The sequence below is a fragment of the Dipodomys spectabilis genome, unplaced genomic scaffold, assembly GCF_019054845.1.
Source record: "Dipodomys spectabilis isolate Male_0828 unplaced genomic scaffold, ASM1905484v1 ptg000140l, whole genome shotgun sequence".
Lineage (NCBI taxonomy): Eukaryota > Metazoa > Chordata > Mammalia > Rodentia > Heteromyidae > Dipodomys > Dipodomys spectabilis.
The window spans coordinates 30,936,941-30,953,672 of record NW_024870817.1 but is presented as its reverse complement, the minus strand read 5'-3'; the positions used below and the strand labels follow the sequence as shown (position 1 = coordinate 30,953,672).

The window sequence follows — 16,732 nt, the reverse complement described above, 5'->3', positions numbered from 1 at the left end:
ACAGAGAGAGAAAGAAAAGAGAAAATTAGTGTATCAAAAATGGTAAGTAGGGCTAGGATGTAGCTCATAATTTCATCTTCCCAGCCCATAATTTCATCTTTTATGTTTTAAATTTATCATATTTATACAGAATCAAGTGGATAAAGATTAGATTCACATTAGGAAACAAGGGAAGTAAACAAGACAGCCTCTTTAAAGATTCCTATCTTCATGGGGATGGGAAGGAAGGTGGCTTAGTGGTAGAGTGCTTGCCTTGCATGCATGAGACCCTGGGTTCAATTCCTCAGTACCACATAAGCAGAAAAAGCTGGGAAGTGGCGCTGTGGCTCAAGTGGTAGAGTGCTAGCCTGGAGCTGAAGAGCTGAGGGATAGCGCCCAGGCCCAGAGTTTAGGCCCACAACCGGACCCAAAAAAAAAAAAAAAAGACGAAATTATATATATGCCATAGAAGATAAAATATAGAAACCCATGCTATAAGGGATGTGTTAGTTTTTCATATTCAAGTGAGCCCTACAGAGGTACCTCTGCATTAAGAGTTTAGTTTAAATACTATTATTATCCTAAAATTGTTTTTGTTTGGTGTTTTTTTAAGACTCCTTTGTTTTATTTTTTAGCAATTTTTTATTGTGATTGATCACATAAATTTCACAATATTGTGGGATAGTGATACTTAAAGTCACAAACACATAGAATTGTTTTTAATAATGCTTCCTGCTGTGTGTTGGTGGCTCACACCTGTAATCCTAGCTACTCAGGCAGCTGCAATGTGAGGATCTACATTGGAAGCCAGTTTGGGAAGGAAAGTTTATGAGGCTCTCATCTCCAATAAACCACCAAAAAGCCAGAAGTGAATCTGTGTCTCAGGTGATAGAGCACTAGCTATAAGTAAAGCAGTTCAGGGACAATGTTTAGACCCTCAACTGGTTAGAAAAAAAAAAGCCGGATGCCAGTAGCTCACACCTGTAATCCTAGCTACTCAGGAGGCTGAGATCTGAGGATAATGGTTCAAAGCCAGCCCGGGCAGGAAAGTCCGTGAAACTCTTATCTCCAATAAAACCACAGAAAACTGGAATTGGCGCTGTAGCTCAAGTGGTAGAGCACTAGCCTTGAGCTGAAGAGCTGAGGGAAAGCGCCCAGGCCCAGAGTTCAAGCCCCATTACTGACAAAAAAAAAAGTGTTTCCTAGTGTTTTCATTTTTATTAACTGCAATAAATCAAATTCCATATTAATCCCTAAAATCATTGTACCTTTTTGCTAGTTATAGGGCTTGAACTCAGAGCTTTGCACTCTCTCTCAGTTTTTCAATCAGAACTGGCATGATACTATTTTAACCACACCTCCAGCCCACTTTTTTTGCTGGTTAATTGGAGATGGACTTGTCTGCCTATACCAGCTTTGTACCTCAGATGTCAACCTCGTGAGTCCTAGGAGTAGACATTTAAGCCACCAACTCTTGGCTGGTTTTTCCATAGTTTCAAAGTTATTTGTTAGATGGTCCATAATGAGTAAATATTTAGTTTAAATATTGGCTAGAATAATGGCTCAAGTGGTATAGGGACCTATACCTGTACCAAGTCCCAGTATTGGCAAAAATTTCTTTAAAAATGTTGGCTAGAATACTTGCGATAACATGACTTTTGAGCTAGTTTTTAGGAAAAGTGGGAATTAAAACTATTTCACAAGAATTCTCTGATAAATGATATATGTTCCCTATTTGGGTCAGTTTGGTACTATGTAATAGAAAAGTGTAAGAGTTACTAACCTTGTTTATGATGGTGGCATTTAAGTTGAAAGGAAAACAGTCATCTGAAGCCATGGCCTTTATGCCTTCCAGCATTCTTTTAGCTAAAAAGTCCTTTTCTTCCATTGGGTTTTGGTTTGGATTTTGGTGTTTTCCCTAACTTGATTGATTCTGGTAAGCCATGATGTAATGAGTAGGATCCCAGACTGTGAAATCAAACTGGCTTTTCCTTTCTACTGTGTGACCCAAGTCACTTAACCTGTTTTTCCATGGGCAAGTCAAGAGTGATATGATTGCACAGATTAAACAATAACTTATATACACTCCCTCTGTGCTATGTTTACTGTATTAACACATTTGCCAGTGTAACTGTGCCAGAAAACGTATTAACTAATGTATTTGCCATTACCGCTGTACTCCTGTTTTTTAGATTTATGAAGGCAAACTAGCTGATCAGTACTTCCAGCGAACCTTGCTGAAGAAAGTCTGGAAGGGCTGGCACTCCGTAGTACAGAGGCAGTGGAAGGAGGTGGTAGAACGAGCTTGTCAGGCAAGAGCCGAAGAAGTTTGCATCCAGATTTCACATGATTATGAAAACAAGATTGCTATGGTAAACTTTTTTTTAAATTGTCCCTTTCTTTCAAAACAGGAGCATCATAGCCACTATCAGTTTATCATTAGCCTTCTTTTTTTTTTAGTCTTTATATACCTAAGAAGAAAAATTCAAAATAAAAATGTTTATCATATTTAATAAACTATGTTCTTAAGTTTAATAAAATATAAGTTGAAATTATTTCCCTTTGACTTTTTCTTTTGTGCCAGTCCTGGGACTTGAACTCAGGGCCCAGGCTATATACTTGAGTTTTTTTGCTCAAGGCTAGTGTTCCACCACTTGAACCACAGAGCCATTTCTGGCCTTTTCTGAGTAGTTTATTGGAGATAAGAATCTTACAGACTTTTTTGCCCAGGCTGGCTTTGAACCAGTTCTGATCTCAGCCTCCTGAGTAACTAGAATTACAGGCATGAGCCACCAGTACCCAACCTTCCTTTGACTTTTTTTTTTGTGGGTTGTGGGGCTTGAACTCTGGGTCTGGGTACTCTCCCTCAGCTCTTCAGCTCAAGGCTAGCACTCTACCACTTGAGCCACAGCACCACCTCCAGTTTTTTGGTGATTAATTGGAGTCTCACTGTCTTTCCTGCCTGGGCTGGCTTTGAACCATGATCCTCAGATCTCAGCCTCCTGAGTAGCTAGAATTACAGGTGTGAGCCACTGGCACCCAGCACTCCTTTGACTTTTAATAGTAAAATTAGCATTGTTTCCTTGGAAAAGCATTTGGGACTCAAAATGATATAAAAACCATTCTAAAGAATGCAATCAAATGTTAAAAGAAAATGTTCACTGCAGCACTAAATTCTTAATATTAAAAGTAAATTTTGTAATACAAATAGTTTTCTATAATGGAAAGTGGCATGAAAAAAATACAGTCTCTTTAGGCTTCTGTAGATAGTTGTTTTTTTTCTAATTCTATTCATATTATAGGCATTTAATTATTTTTACCCTGAGGGGATAAGGACTGTCCATGGCTTATGCAAAAGTACATGAAAGCTTTTGAATAAAAAATGATATGTATTTTGTGTAATGAAAACACAATAGCAGTCCTCAATGGGACTGCTATGAAATTCCACTTATGTAAATCTTGATTTTGTGGGAATGAAAATGGTTGGAAAGTGGCACTGTGGCTCAAAATGGTAGAGCACTAGCCTTGAGCAAAAGAGCTCAAGGACAGTGCCCTTGAGCTAAAGAGCTCAAGGACAGTGCCCAGGCCCTGAGTTCAAGCCCCATGATCCACAAAAAAGAAAAAGAAAATGATTGGTTGGAGACCTAACTTGTACAATGAGTCACATAGCATGAAAGGTAGTTGGCAAGAACTGTTCTTTTATTTCATATAAGAATAACCTCACAATATATAATTTTTAACAGTAATATTCTTTATGTCTCAAATATGTGTGTATATATATTTATTTCTTCTGATTTTAGTTATCTGGAGCTTTGGAAAATTCAAAAGCTGATATTCAAAAATTGCAGCAAGAAAAAGAGCACTTTGAAGATTCCATGAAGAAAGCTTTTATGAGGGGGGTTTGTGCATTAAATCTCGAAGCCATGACTATGTTTCAAAACAAAAATGATACAGGTTAGTAATTCATGGAAGACTATTTTCAAAAAAGAATTTGATTTCAATTGATGGGTAGGTCTATAGTACTACTTACTATTCTGCAGTGATGTGTCTTATCAGAACTTTATTTTTAGTTCAAGGGTATTACATCCACCTTTAAATGTATCATGAGAATTAGATCATTTGTAGTTGTATCTGTTACATCATAGGTACACAAGTTAAAAAAAAAAACTTAAGAAGCCTGTGTGTTTACATAGGAACAGTGTGTTTATCACTTTAATAAATTTATCATCTTAAAAATTTAAATTTAGGGGCTGGGAAGATGGCTCAGTGGTAGAGTGCTTGCCTTGCATGCTTTTGCTTATGTGGTGCTGAGGAATTGAACACAGGGCTTCATATATGCAAGGCAAACACTCTATCACTGAGCCACCTTCCTAGCCCAGATATTTAGGTTTTAATCACATCTTGCTATTAGATATTTTTTAACTTTTTCAATTTTTAAGAAAAAAAGTTGCTTCTAATCTTTTCTGACATTAAAATATTGAACTATTTTTATAAACCACGTGTGTGTGTGTGTGTGTGTGTGTGTGTGTGTGTGTGTGTGTGTGTGCGCGCGCGCGCGCGCGCGTGTGCCTGTGCCTGTGCCTGCCTGTCCTGGGGCTTCAACCCAGGGCCTAGGCACTGTCCCTGAGCTTTTTCTTCTTTTAGCTCAAGGTTAACACTCTACCACTTGAGCTGCAACTCCACTTCCAGCCTTTTTTTTTTCTTTTTTTACTGGGCAGTGTTGTGGGGTTGGTTAATACGAGATCAGAGTCTCACATACTTTTCTGCCCAGACTGGCTTTGAACCTCTGTCCTAAGATCTCAGCCTCGTAAGTAGTTAGTATTACAGGTGTGAGCCATCAGCACCCAGCTATAATGTACTTCTTTTAAAATATCATTTTATGGGACTGGGAAAGTGGCTCAGTAGTAGAGTGCTTGCCTTGCAGGCATGAGGCCCTGGGTTCGATTCCTCAGCACCACGTAAGCAAAAAGAAGAAAAAGCTGGAAGTGGCACTGTGGGTCAAGTGGTAGAGTGCTAGCCTTGCGCTGAAGAGCTGAGGGACAGCGCCCAGGACCAGAGTTCAGCCCCCATGACCGGACCCAAAAAAAATATATATATATATATCATTTTATTATTATTATTGAGGTATACAGAGAGTTTACCATTTCATGAGACAGGTAATGAGTACATTTCATTTAGAACAATGTCACACCTTCCTTTACTTTCCCCCAGTTTCCCCCTATTCTGCTCTTTTTAATAATGCCAGGTTCCTCTAATGCATTTGTCTTATTAGATTAAAATAAATGTTTGATTTTGTGTGTGTGCAGCACACGCATGCTAGCTTCTCTGCAGACTGTGATCTGCAGAGAACCTTGTGTTATCTAGTCATTCTAGTTTTGCTATTCCTTCTGACATGCTAGTGAGCAAATCCAGACCAGCACTCTACAACTCACCTACATCCTCATTCTCCTAAATCTATAGAGTGTAAATAAGGGTAGAAAATGACAATAAAAATGGCTTTAAAATGATTTCTGACAATTGTTAAAAGAATTTTATGCAAAGTAGATAAAACACTTTACAGCTGAAAAAAATGGGTCTCAGTTAAAGCTAGAATAGTGATTAAACTTAACAGTTATCTGATTTTTAAAAAACTTACAAATCTGCTCACAATGGCAAGATCTGGTCATGTGCCTGTCCAGACTTGTCCTTTGTACTGATTTAAACTCCTGGTGCTCCCACCTTAGAGATACTCAGCATCACTGTTCATCAAAAGCATGCTAAGACTTATCCGGAATATGTTATAGTAATCCATTTCATCATTGGAGGTTAAGCACTATAACCACTGTTAAAACTTTTTAATAAGCATAAACATTCTAGTGTATATACTGGCAGTTTAAGATTTAGATCAAAGCTCAAAATTTTGAGTGGGAAAGAGAAACAATGTTGAGAAATATTTAAACATAGAGCCTACATAATGTTCTAGATTGAGTAGTCAGAAATATCTCATTGAATTTTCAAACCTTTACCCTGTTGATTGATGTCACAGAAATAGTGTTAAGTAGAAAGTAACCAGACTCTTACTCTGAAGGGAAAGTACTCTAAAGTTAGACTGGATGCTTAGCTCAAGTGATAGAATGCCTACTTACCAAGTTCAAGCCCCAGGATGGATGGATGGATGGATGGATGGATGGATGGATGGATGGATGGATGGATGGATGGATGGGTGGGTGGGTGGGTGGGTGGGTGGATGGATGGATGGATGGATGGATGGATGGATGGATGGATGGATGGATGGGGGAAGCTGGAGGGAGGGAAAGGGAGAGAGAAAAAAAAAAAACAGTGCCTATGTATGTGGTATCTCTCCAGACAGCTAATCATTATTACTAGATTGTATAATCAACCTGCAGGAACCCATGCCTTGAAGATTTTAGTTTTACTTATTGATTTCCTACTTGCTGAAAGTCAAGAATTAAAATTATTTTTGTTAGGATAGGAGCAGTAGATGGAAATGAAGATGACAGAAAATAGTTGTAAAGCTAGAAATCCCAGGCCATTTACCATGTTAGTTGTATGAAATGTAAAAGCACATAATCCTTAAATTCTGTGTGATTACCTGTATTGTATTTCTAAAGTAATAGTTACTTTATGGCAATACACTTAATTTTATGTAAGAGCAAATCACCCATTATCATTCACCTGATGAACGAATGGTCCAAAGTCTTTAGTGATTAAGACTAGTATTAACCAATTAATAACTACTAATTGAACAGTTGATAGAAATAAGTGGCAAATATGTACATTTTGTAGGTCTAGATTATAGCCATTATATAATTATTTTTAATGGAGAATAGTAATCTTACCTCAGGACACTGGTAATGGAATGAATTTCCACTTCTTAGGACTGGAATTCGCAAACAGCAAGGAAGAGGGAATGCCTAGTGTTCAGAGCAGAGAGCGCTCGGTGCATTCAGATGTCTCCACGGCTGCTGCCATGTCCTCAGCAGTTCAGCTACAAGCTCCTTCCTCAGCAGCAGGAGGCTTGGCCAGCTCCTCAGTGCTCCCCTCGGCTACTTCCATGACTTCCACTGCAGCTACATCGTCCTCTTCTGTTCACGTTCCCGTATCTGTGCTCAACATGGGATCTGTGGCTCCTGCTGCCCAGGAAGACATGGTTAGTGTCATTTGTGCAAGCATTGCCTTAGGAAAGGGTTCAAAAATATCCATAAATTGGATATTTTGTTATGATGATCTTTGGTGGGGAATATTACTTTGTGTGTGTGTATGGTGCTTGGGGTCAAAACGGGCAAGCACTAAGCTACATCCCTGTCAATTGAATTTTTTTTTGGGGGGGGAGGGGGTGTTCTGGTCGTGGGGCCTGAACTCTGGGCCTGGGTGCTGCCTCTCAGCTCTTCAGCTCAAGGCTAGTGCTGTACCACTTGAGCCACTTCTGGCTTTTTTCTTTTTGCTTATGTGGTACTAACGAATCGAACCCAGGGCCTCAGGCATGCAAGGCAAGCGCTCTACCACTGAGCCACCTTCCAGCCCTAAATTGACTATTTTTAATTCAACATTCTCCTGTGGAGAATAACATATACATGGTGTTTAGGCCAACCCACAGAAAAAACTCAAGACAAATTAGCTAAAATATTCCTTTGTAATGAAAAATAATAACCCCAAAGAACTATCACAATCCTGATAACTAAAACAAAAGGTACTTTTTTATTTTATACTTTTTAAAACTATTCAAGAAAATAGATTTAATTTTAGAAAGAGTTGATTTTTCTTGGTTCAAACAAAGTAATGTATATTTTTCAAGGGCATTGGAGACTAATATGTTTAAATATTTTTCTATTCAACTAAGAGCTTTCCCTTTTCTTGGATACAGATACATCACTAACACCCTAGTGATTCCATCTGGATTATCTATTTTCTTACCTTATTTTATGTTTATTTTGACAGCACTGAGGTTTAAACTCAGTGCCTCATGCTTATGAGGTTTGTACTGTACTACATGAACCATACCTCATGAACTTTTCTGCCCGGGCTGGCTTCAAACCTAGATCTCTACATCTCAGCCTCCTAAGAAGCCATGATGCCCAGCTTAGACTAGGTTTTAATATTTAATTGTATTTGAAATAAAGAAAGGAACAGGGCTGGGAAGGTGGCTCAGTGGTAGAGCGCTTGCCTTACATGCATGAGGCCCTGGATTCGATTCCTCAGCACCACATAAGCAAAAAGAAAAAAGCCGGAAGTGGCGCTGTGGCTCAAATGGTAGAGCGCTAGCTTTGAGCTGAAGAGCTGAGGGACAGCACCTAGGCCCAGAGTTCAGGCCCCATGACCAGACTCACCCCCGCCAAAAAAAAAAATGGAATTGACAGGGATGTAGCTCAGTGCAAAAAGGAACAATTTTTTTGGAGTTACTGAGCTTTTATTAGAGAAGTACCTAGAGGACCATACTGAATGAGATTGGAGTCTATTTAGGATAATGTGGTAGAAGTGAAATTATTACGGTCTGACCCTCCTCCTCCTCTTGTTAAACTTATTTTCTCCAAAAAATTTTCCCAGGAAGGAAAGGAATAGACATCAGGTTAACTGAGCTTGTCAGACTCACTCACCTCTGTGGAACTTTTTTTTTTTAATTTAAAAATTTATTCTGTTTAATCCACAAGCTTTATATAGCTTTAGTTAAAAAAAGGACAAACAATAACAAACAAAAAAGAAAAAACAGTGAAACCAAGACACTACGTTCCAAATACAAGAATTCTGAAAAAAGTTGTATATACCAAATTGGAAGAACAAGACAAAAATAGGAATGGAGCCATGACATCCATGAAACAAAATCTTATATAACTGAAAGATCCTTCCGGGACTAGTTAATTGCCTTTACAAAAGAAAAAAAAAATCAATCAGAGTAGAATGAAATTCCAGTGTTCTGAATCAACTTGTTACACATCAATATAACCCCACAGTGTCCTGGCAAACAACATGCTCGCATTTGTCTTATTCTAGAGCTTCAAATCTTGATTCTTTTCAGCAGAGACTCCACAGGCAATAGGAAAGGTTGTGGCATTGAAACACTCTTTTATACTTTTTGGGCAAGCTTTCAAACCATGTATGGTTGGAATCATAACTTACATGGGTGTTAAGATCCAAGAAAAAGTGAAGGACCAAAAAAGAAAGGAGAGAGACAAAAAAACACCCTCTGGAATAACCAGGGGCATTTAAAGGAACCAGAAGAATGCCAACAATATTTAACACCCCCCCCCCTTTTTTTTAAAGATGGAAAGTGAGGGCTGGGAATGTGGCTTAGTGGTAGAGTGCTTGCCTAACCTGATAAGGCCCTGGGTTCGATTCCTCAGTACCACATTTTTTTTAAAAGTCATTAAATCATACAGATAGTGAACAATTTGAAATGCAGTGTCAATATGTGTAAGTAAGACAGCAGTTGGCCACCTTCTTTTCATGTGAATTTGGCACAAAGGTATGCAATCCCTTATAAATTCTTGAGATAATTCCATCTCCTTCTCCAACTTTCAACCACTGATATAATAGAAAAGAAAACAGGAGGAAAGGCTTTGGTTCTTACCACTGCCCTGGCAGGCCATCACATGGTACCATTGCTTTGGACAGCTGTTGTGAGGGAAGAGGCCTGCGTCAACCAGATAATTGCTTACCCTTAGTTACCATCAGTCTTCCACCTTATTCAATTCTGTTTTTTAAAGCTACCAATTTTGAAGAAAAATACATTTAGGTCTACTACTAACCATGTTTGCTATTGACTGAAGTGAGATGGATGGATGGCTAGATATATAGATAGAGATAGATCCATCATTTGACTGTTAGACGAATGTGAAAGCCTGGTCCTCGTGGCTCATGCTATCTCCTAGCTACCTGGAAGGATAAGAATGGAAGTGTCATATTTTCGAGCCAACCTAGGCAGAAAGTTTGCAGAAACCTCTCAGCTCATCACTGGATATGGTGATATACACTTGTGACCCTAAGCAATATGGGAGGGTGAGATTAGAAGGATTCTGATTCCAGGCCAGGTCAGGAAGAAAAGTCTGTAAGATTCTATCTCAGTAGAAAGAGGCTGGGCTTATTACCCCACCAAAGACAGAATATGTAAAATAGGTTCATTGTAAGCAAGAAGCAGGATTCTATCTCAAAAATAACTAGAGTACAAAAGGGCTGGAGGTATGGCTCAGTGGTAGACTACCTGCCTAGCCAGCATAAGGTCCTGAGTTCAAGTACTGCCAAAAAAAAAAAAAGAGAAGGAAATTTGAATATGTGGAGATATATCAACCCTGATATATCTTCAGCTTTGTTTCTTTTCCATGATTTTACATTTTAAAATATGATCCAATATGGATGATCTCATTTAAACAAACACGATGAGAGTTTATGTAAATTTCTCATTTTTCATTCATATTATATATGCAGATGACACACACAGAGCTAAAACTCCCTTGTAAAAATATGACTATACCAACAAGTCTGCAGTTATGGATAAACAAATATACAAGGGGGGAAATGTGTAAGTTTGCCAATTTTATTTTTTTGAAACAGTTTGACTACCTAAGATAATTTTGAAGTCTTTGAAACATGAGAAACAGTACTGTGAAGACATCCCTTCTTATTTGTCCCCCAACACATAACAGCCACGCACATATTCATGAATATAATATACACATGGGTGCGTGCAGGAATACACATAGACCCCCTATATCATCTACTCCTTGAAAAGAACAATCTTTGTGACCAGAGAGAATCACGAGTAAATCTTTCTCTAAGTCTTATGCTAGGTTTTTTTTTTCCTTCTTTATATGATTAAAACACTCAGGTTCACTTTAAATATGTGTTCTTATTTTTTAAAGAACCATAAAAACAATAGGAACAAGTTCATTATTTGGTTAACTTAATGTAAACCAAATCAATCAAACCCTGGTTGTCTTGTTCTTCATTTTAATCACCAAGTTTTACTCCTAAGTGAACATTCAACTTTTTCCAGACTTTCTTGGGATTTTCATAGCATAAAAGAGATAGGAAATGAAAGCAAGGAGGGTTAATATTCTATGAAATAACATCTTCATTTGTAAAACTGTTTTTCTCCTCTGCACACTTCTCAATGTGTTAAAGGAAGTGTCAGAATGTCATAGTAGAAAACAGTGTTCCAAATACATGTAGACAGTTCATACTGCATCTCACTAGCTTGAACAATAGGTGGTACTATTATCTTTCTAACTCCAGTCAGAATAGTTGAAGGAAAAGATTCTCAGGTAGATTTTAAAACTAGTAAGATTTCTGTTCTAGCTTTCCTCTTCATCAGAATGAAAGGGATAAGGTATCATTAGGTAGGTAGTCGGTGCTACATTTCCCATTTTATAAATGAGGAAGTTGAGGCTTAGAGCTTAACACAGTGTAGACACAATACCTCTTTTAAGAGCTGGAATTCAGACTTTCACAATCTGACGTAAGAGGCCTGGACCCCTCCTACCCACTGATCTGAATGTCTCCCTGTCAAATATTATGATTTAAATGTTGGGTTTTAAAATATCATTTCCATTTTTTCTTATTCCTTTCAGGATTTTTATGTTGACAGGACTTTAAGTGCCAAAATTTTCTCTTTCAACGTTTCTTTAAAGCCAGCTAAGCTGATAGATTCAATGTTTACTACCGTGATCAGGGCCCAAAAGTGGTCATTTACTTGAGTCTGCTAAAGTAGAGAATGATTTTCTTTTTTAATGACATTTGCATGCCTTATTATTTCATCTTAAATATGAGTTTGCAAGGTAATCTATACAATACTGATTATAATTAAGCTATCTTTCTAATCTAATCTACATTGTTATATATTTTCTGTGTATTTTCTAAGTTTCCAAAGTCAGTTTCTGTAAAATACAACATGAAGTAACAAAACTGCTGATTACAGGGTCCTTCTAGATTTTTTCCTCCACTTAATTTAACAGCAATATTTTCAAATAACTTACCCTATAATTCTCTCAAAACCTTTAAATATTCTTTTTAAAATATCCTGTCTGTTTTTAAAACAGTTCTTTTTCATCACCTTTATACAATGTTAGTTTCATTACTTAACAAGTGATAAATCATTTAAAAATGAGCAACTGGGTAGACATGGAAGCCATCTGTGACAACTGTTTAACTCGTCTCTTTCCATCTTGCAGAAGGCCTTCTAAAGCAACTCTCAGCTTCACTGAGTAGCTTGCCTTTGTGGTGTTTATCTCACTAGTGTTTCTCAGTCTAGACTTCTCTAGTTTTTCTCAGTCTCACGATCAGAAAAGCTACAAGCAAATGAAGTGTTTGAACCCTCAGATGTGGTGAGGCAAGAGTAAAGTAGCAGACTCCATTATACTGTTTTAAATGCTAAGCAGTTTATTTTTCTTTCCCAGTAAGAGGATCAGACCCACCTAAGAAGGTGGCTCAGTGGTAGAGTGCTTGCCTTGCGTGCATGAGGCCCTGGGTTTGACTCCTCAGCACCACATAAGCAGAAAAAGCCAAAAATGGTGCTATGGCTCAAGTGGTAGAGCTCTAGCCTTGAGCTGAAAAGCTGAGGGACAGCACCCAGGCCCAGAGTTCAGGCCCCATGACCAACAACAACAAAAAAAAAGACAAAAACAAAAAGGCAGGGTCTCACACATCCTGAACAGTACAATGCCTTGCCAAGGAACCCCACCCCTTGCCTGCAAAGGATTTTCTTAACCATTAATTTTATTTTAGAAGAGCATTTGAGAATCTTCACTAGGACTGAAGTGCATGTTTATGCCACATACTCTCTTTCTTTGCAATATTTCTTTCCCAGTAAATTTTCACCTTTAAAAAGAAATCTATATTAAAAGTCAAGAGAATGTAGCTCGGTGGTAGAATGCATGCTTAGCACACAAGAGGCTATGGATTTATGTACCTTATTTTTGTCATTTAAAACACTAGAAACCTGGTATCAGTGTCTCATGCCTGTAATCTTAGCTACTCAAGAGGCTGAGATCTGAGGATCACAATTCAAAGCCAACCCAGTCAAGAAAACCTGTGAGACTCTTATCTCTAGTTCACTACCAAAAAAAGGCAGAAGTGGCGCTGTGGCTCAAGTGGTAGAGTGCTTGCCTCAAGCAAAAGAAGCTCAGGGACCACATCCAGGCCCTGAGTTCAAGCCCCAGGAGCAGCACACAAAAAGAGAAACAGACAGACAGAGACAGACAGAGAAACAGAGAGAGAGAGAGAGCACTAGAATAAAAACATGTCTCTAAAGTTTAGAAGCATGCAAAACATCTCAAATTCATAAGATCCATAAAAGTTCAATATTAAAAGCCAAATAGCTTCCATAAGAATTCTAGTCAAAAACACTTCTCTAAATTCCTCTCTGTAAACTCTCTTGACTATTTCTTCTACTTAACTATCTTCTCCTAAATAAGATGCTTGTGTATTATCTCTACATTTATGAATTTCTAGCGTTATCTGCTGACGGGATAGAAGGATTTGACTTCCTGGCATTGCCTTATTCCTTCTCACCCCATATTTAGGTGTAGATATTCCAACTCTAGATTAAATCTGCATTGGTGATGGCTGTGTAAACAAAGCTAAGCCAAGAATGTATACTATGATCACATTTCATTTTTAGTATAATTTTTTTGTTCCTAGCATTAATTACTTTAGTTTTGTCTTTGCTTAGTTTTCTGTGAAATGTAATGGATTCTTTCCAACTCCGGGGAATTGCAAGTAATTGCTGTTTCCTCAAGGTTAATATGTTATTATGTTGATCGGACTTAAAGTGCTATAATTTTCTTGAGTAGCATATACTGCATATTCAAAACGATCACTATTCTGCCATTTCCGTTCCCAGACCTGTCTCTTCTGGAGCTCACTCCCCTTATTATTTCAGTAGACCATTTTCACCATTTATAGCTGGATACAGATGTGTAGAGAACTTCACTGGCTAACTCGATGCTTAGTAAATGCTCTTGGAAAAATGGTTGAGAGAAGAAATATATTTGGATTAATTCTGTGCCCTGAAATTTCAGGTGTTTAAATAAGTTAAACCAAAAATACATACATTAGAAGAATCTAATTATCTCAGCTGTCCAATACAAGCTGTTTTGGCTCAATTATGGAAATAAGAAAACATTGATTGGGGCTGGGAATGTGACTTAGTGGTAGAATGCTTGCCTAGCATGCATGAAGCCCTGGGTTCGATTCCTCAGGACTACATAAACAGAAAAAGCCATGAGTGGCGCTGTGGCTGAAGTGGTAGAGCACTAGCCTCGAACACAGAGAGGCTCAGGAACAAAGCCCAGGCCCTGAGTTCAAGCTCCAGGACTGGCAAAAAAAGAAAAAAGAAAGAAAGAAAACATTGTTGACAAGGTTAATGACAGTAATTTTAAAAATTCATGTGCATTGAAAATAAAGCTGAAACGAAATAAAGTAGGGAAAATGTTTACATTATTGGATAAGTATTTGCAATTATTAGATAAGGTAGATATTCATCAGAAGGTATTAAAAGTTTTTGTTTTTCATGGGGCCGGGAAGGTGGCTCAGTGGTAGAGCACTTGCCTTGCATGCCTGAGGCCCTGGGTTTGATTCCTCAGCACTACATAAGAAAAAAGAAAAAAGCCAGAAGTGGCGCTGTGGCTCAAGTGGTAGAGCACTAGCCTTGAGCTGAATTGCTGAGCGACAGCGCCCAGACCCAGAGTTCAGGCCCCACGACCGGACAAAAAAAAGTTTTTGTTTTTCAGAGCTGGGAATCAACATCCTAGTTCATATTAGACAAGCACTCACCCCTGTTTGTTTTGGGTTGGTTTGGGTTTTTTTATTTATATTTTATTTTATTTTTTATTTTTATTTATTAATTTACGTGCTCATTGTGGGGCTTGACTCAGGGCCTGAACACTGTCCCTGAGCTTTTTTGATCAAGGCTACCATACTCTACCCACTTGAGCTGCCACTTCACTTCTGGCTTTTTTTTTTTTTTTTTGATAGTTAATTGGAAGTGAGAGTCTCATGAACTTTCCTGCCAAGGCTGGCTTCGAACTGTGATCCTCAGCTCAACCTCCTGAGTAGCTAGGATTACAGATAATGAGCCATCAGTTTCCAGCTGAGGTGTTTTTTTTTTTTTTTTTATTTTGGCTCAAGATCATAGTTTTCTAATAAACAGGGTTTAAAAGTCAGAACACAAAACTATATATGTCATTGGTAATATGAATTTTGCTTCTGGATCAACTTGCTCATAAAACTGTGGTTGTGAAGGAAGGAGAGCCGAGGAGACTAGAAATAGAGATGTGAGGAACATCTGTGTGGTGATGGGACAATCTGTTCTTGATTTGCATGGCTAGTTACAAAAATCTACATATGCCGGGCACCAGTGGCTCACGCCTATACTTCTAGCTATCAAGAGGCTGAAATCTGAGGATCACAGTTCAAAGCCAGTGGGCAGGAAAGTCTGTGAGACTCCTATCTCCAGTTAACCACCAGAAAACCGGAACTGGTGCTGTGGCTCAAGTTTATATAGCGCTCGCCTTGAGCTGAAGAGTCCAGGGACAGCGCCCAGGCCCAGAATTCAAGCCCCATGACCAACAATAACAATGAAAATCTACATGTGACAAAATGACATAAGTCTACCCACAGGCATTACATGAGTGCCAGCTGTTTAGTTTCATTGTTGTTCATCAAAGGGTTAATCACTCAGGAAAATGGGGGCAGTACACTGGGCTTCTCTATAGTATTTGCAACTTCCTATGATTCATCATCAATGCAAAAGTTTCTCAAATCTTCTAAAATAGTTGGCATATGTTTACAGGGGAATTTTGGAGTATTTGGAGATTGGGTTTTCGTTTTCTCTCATCAAACTTTATTTTTAAATAGTGTATGTGTGCATGGGACACGCACCAGTCCTGGAGCTTGAATTCAGGGCCTAAACACTGCCCTGAGTTTTTGCTCAAAGCTAGTGTTCTAGCACTTGAGCTACAGCTCCACTTCCAGTTTTTTGGTGGTTAATTGGAAATAAGAGTCTCACAGACTTACCTACCCACACTGGCTTCCAATGGTCATCCTCAGATCTCAGCCTCCTGAGTAGCTAGGATTACAGGCATGAGGCACTGGTGGCCTGTGCTGTATATTTTCTTTGAAAGCAATAGAGATTTCACATAGGTTTTCTACCAACTGGATATTTTGTTTGTTTTATAGTATGTGCCAAGAATGGTAACTTCAGCACAACAGAAAGCTTCAAAAACAATTACAGCCCGGATCACAGGGAGATGTGATTTTGCTTCAAAGAATAGAATTAATAGCAGTTTGGCTATAATGGGAGTTTCTCCTCCCATGAGCTCCGTTGTTGTGGAAAAACATCATCCAGTCACAGTGGTGAGTCTGCATTGACCCATGAGTCCATGGTCTTTTTCCTGAAAGTTTGTATACTGAGAAAGCCTTCAAAGGAGTTTGGGAAATATAAAAATTTATAATGTCTGACACCTGTTTTGCCTTCTCTTTCTGTCTCCATATACTCCATTTACCATGTCTTTTTTCTGTCTGTTAAGAAATTGGTTTCCGAAACATTTCTTCTTCTACCTAATAGCATAAAAAAAGAATCCAGTGTGCTGGTAGCAAAAATGGTAAAACATATAATGATATAGAACAAAAACTATGTACCCATGAACCAGCTGCTTGTGTAGCAGAATTGATTAGAAGAAAACTTCTTCTACTTTTAACTTTGCTCCTGGGTTTTTTGGCGTTTGTTTTTGTTTTTTTTTTACCTCCTTCCCCTTTTATCAAT

General features: G+C 38.3%; 1 protein-coding gene across 4 annotated transcripts in view; it reads left to right on the top strand.

Annotated features, from left to right (window-relative positions):
• The window catches only part of Poc5 (POC5 centriolar protein), a 39,480-nt gene that overhangs the window by 21,950 nt on the left and 798 nt on the right, over positions 1-16,732 (top strand). For all 4 annotated transcript variants that reach the window (XM_042690920.1, XM_042690919.1, XM_042690918.1 and 1 more), the window contains 4 exons: positions 2,172-2,351; positions 3,780-3,933; positions 6,858-7,129; positions 16,147-16,323. In XM_042690920.1, the coding sequence (XP_042546854.1) occupies positions 2,172-2,351; positions 3,780-3,933; positions 6,858-7,129; positions 16,147-16,323 (783 nt within the window). The remainder of the gene's footprint in view (positions 1-2,171; positions 2,352-3,779; positions 3,934-6,857; positions 7,130-16,146; positions 16,324-16,732) is intronic.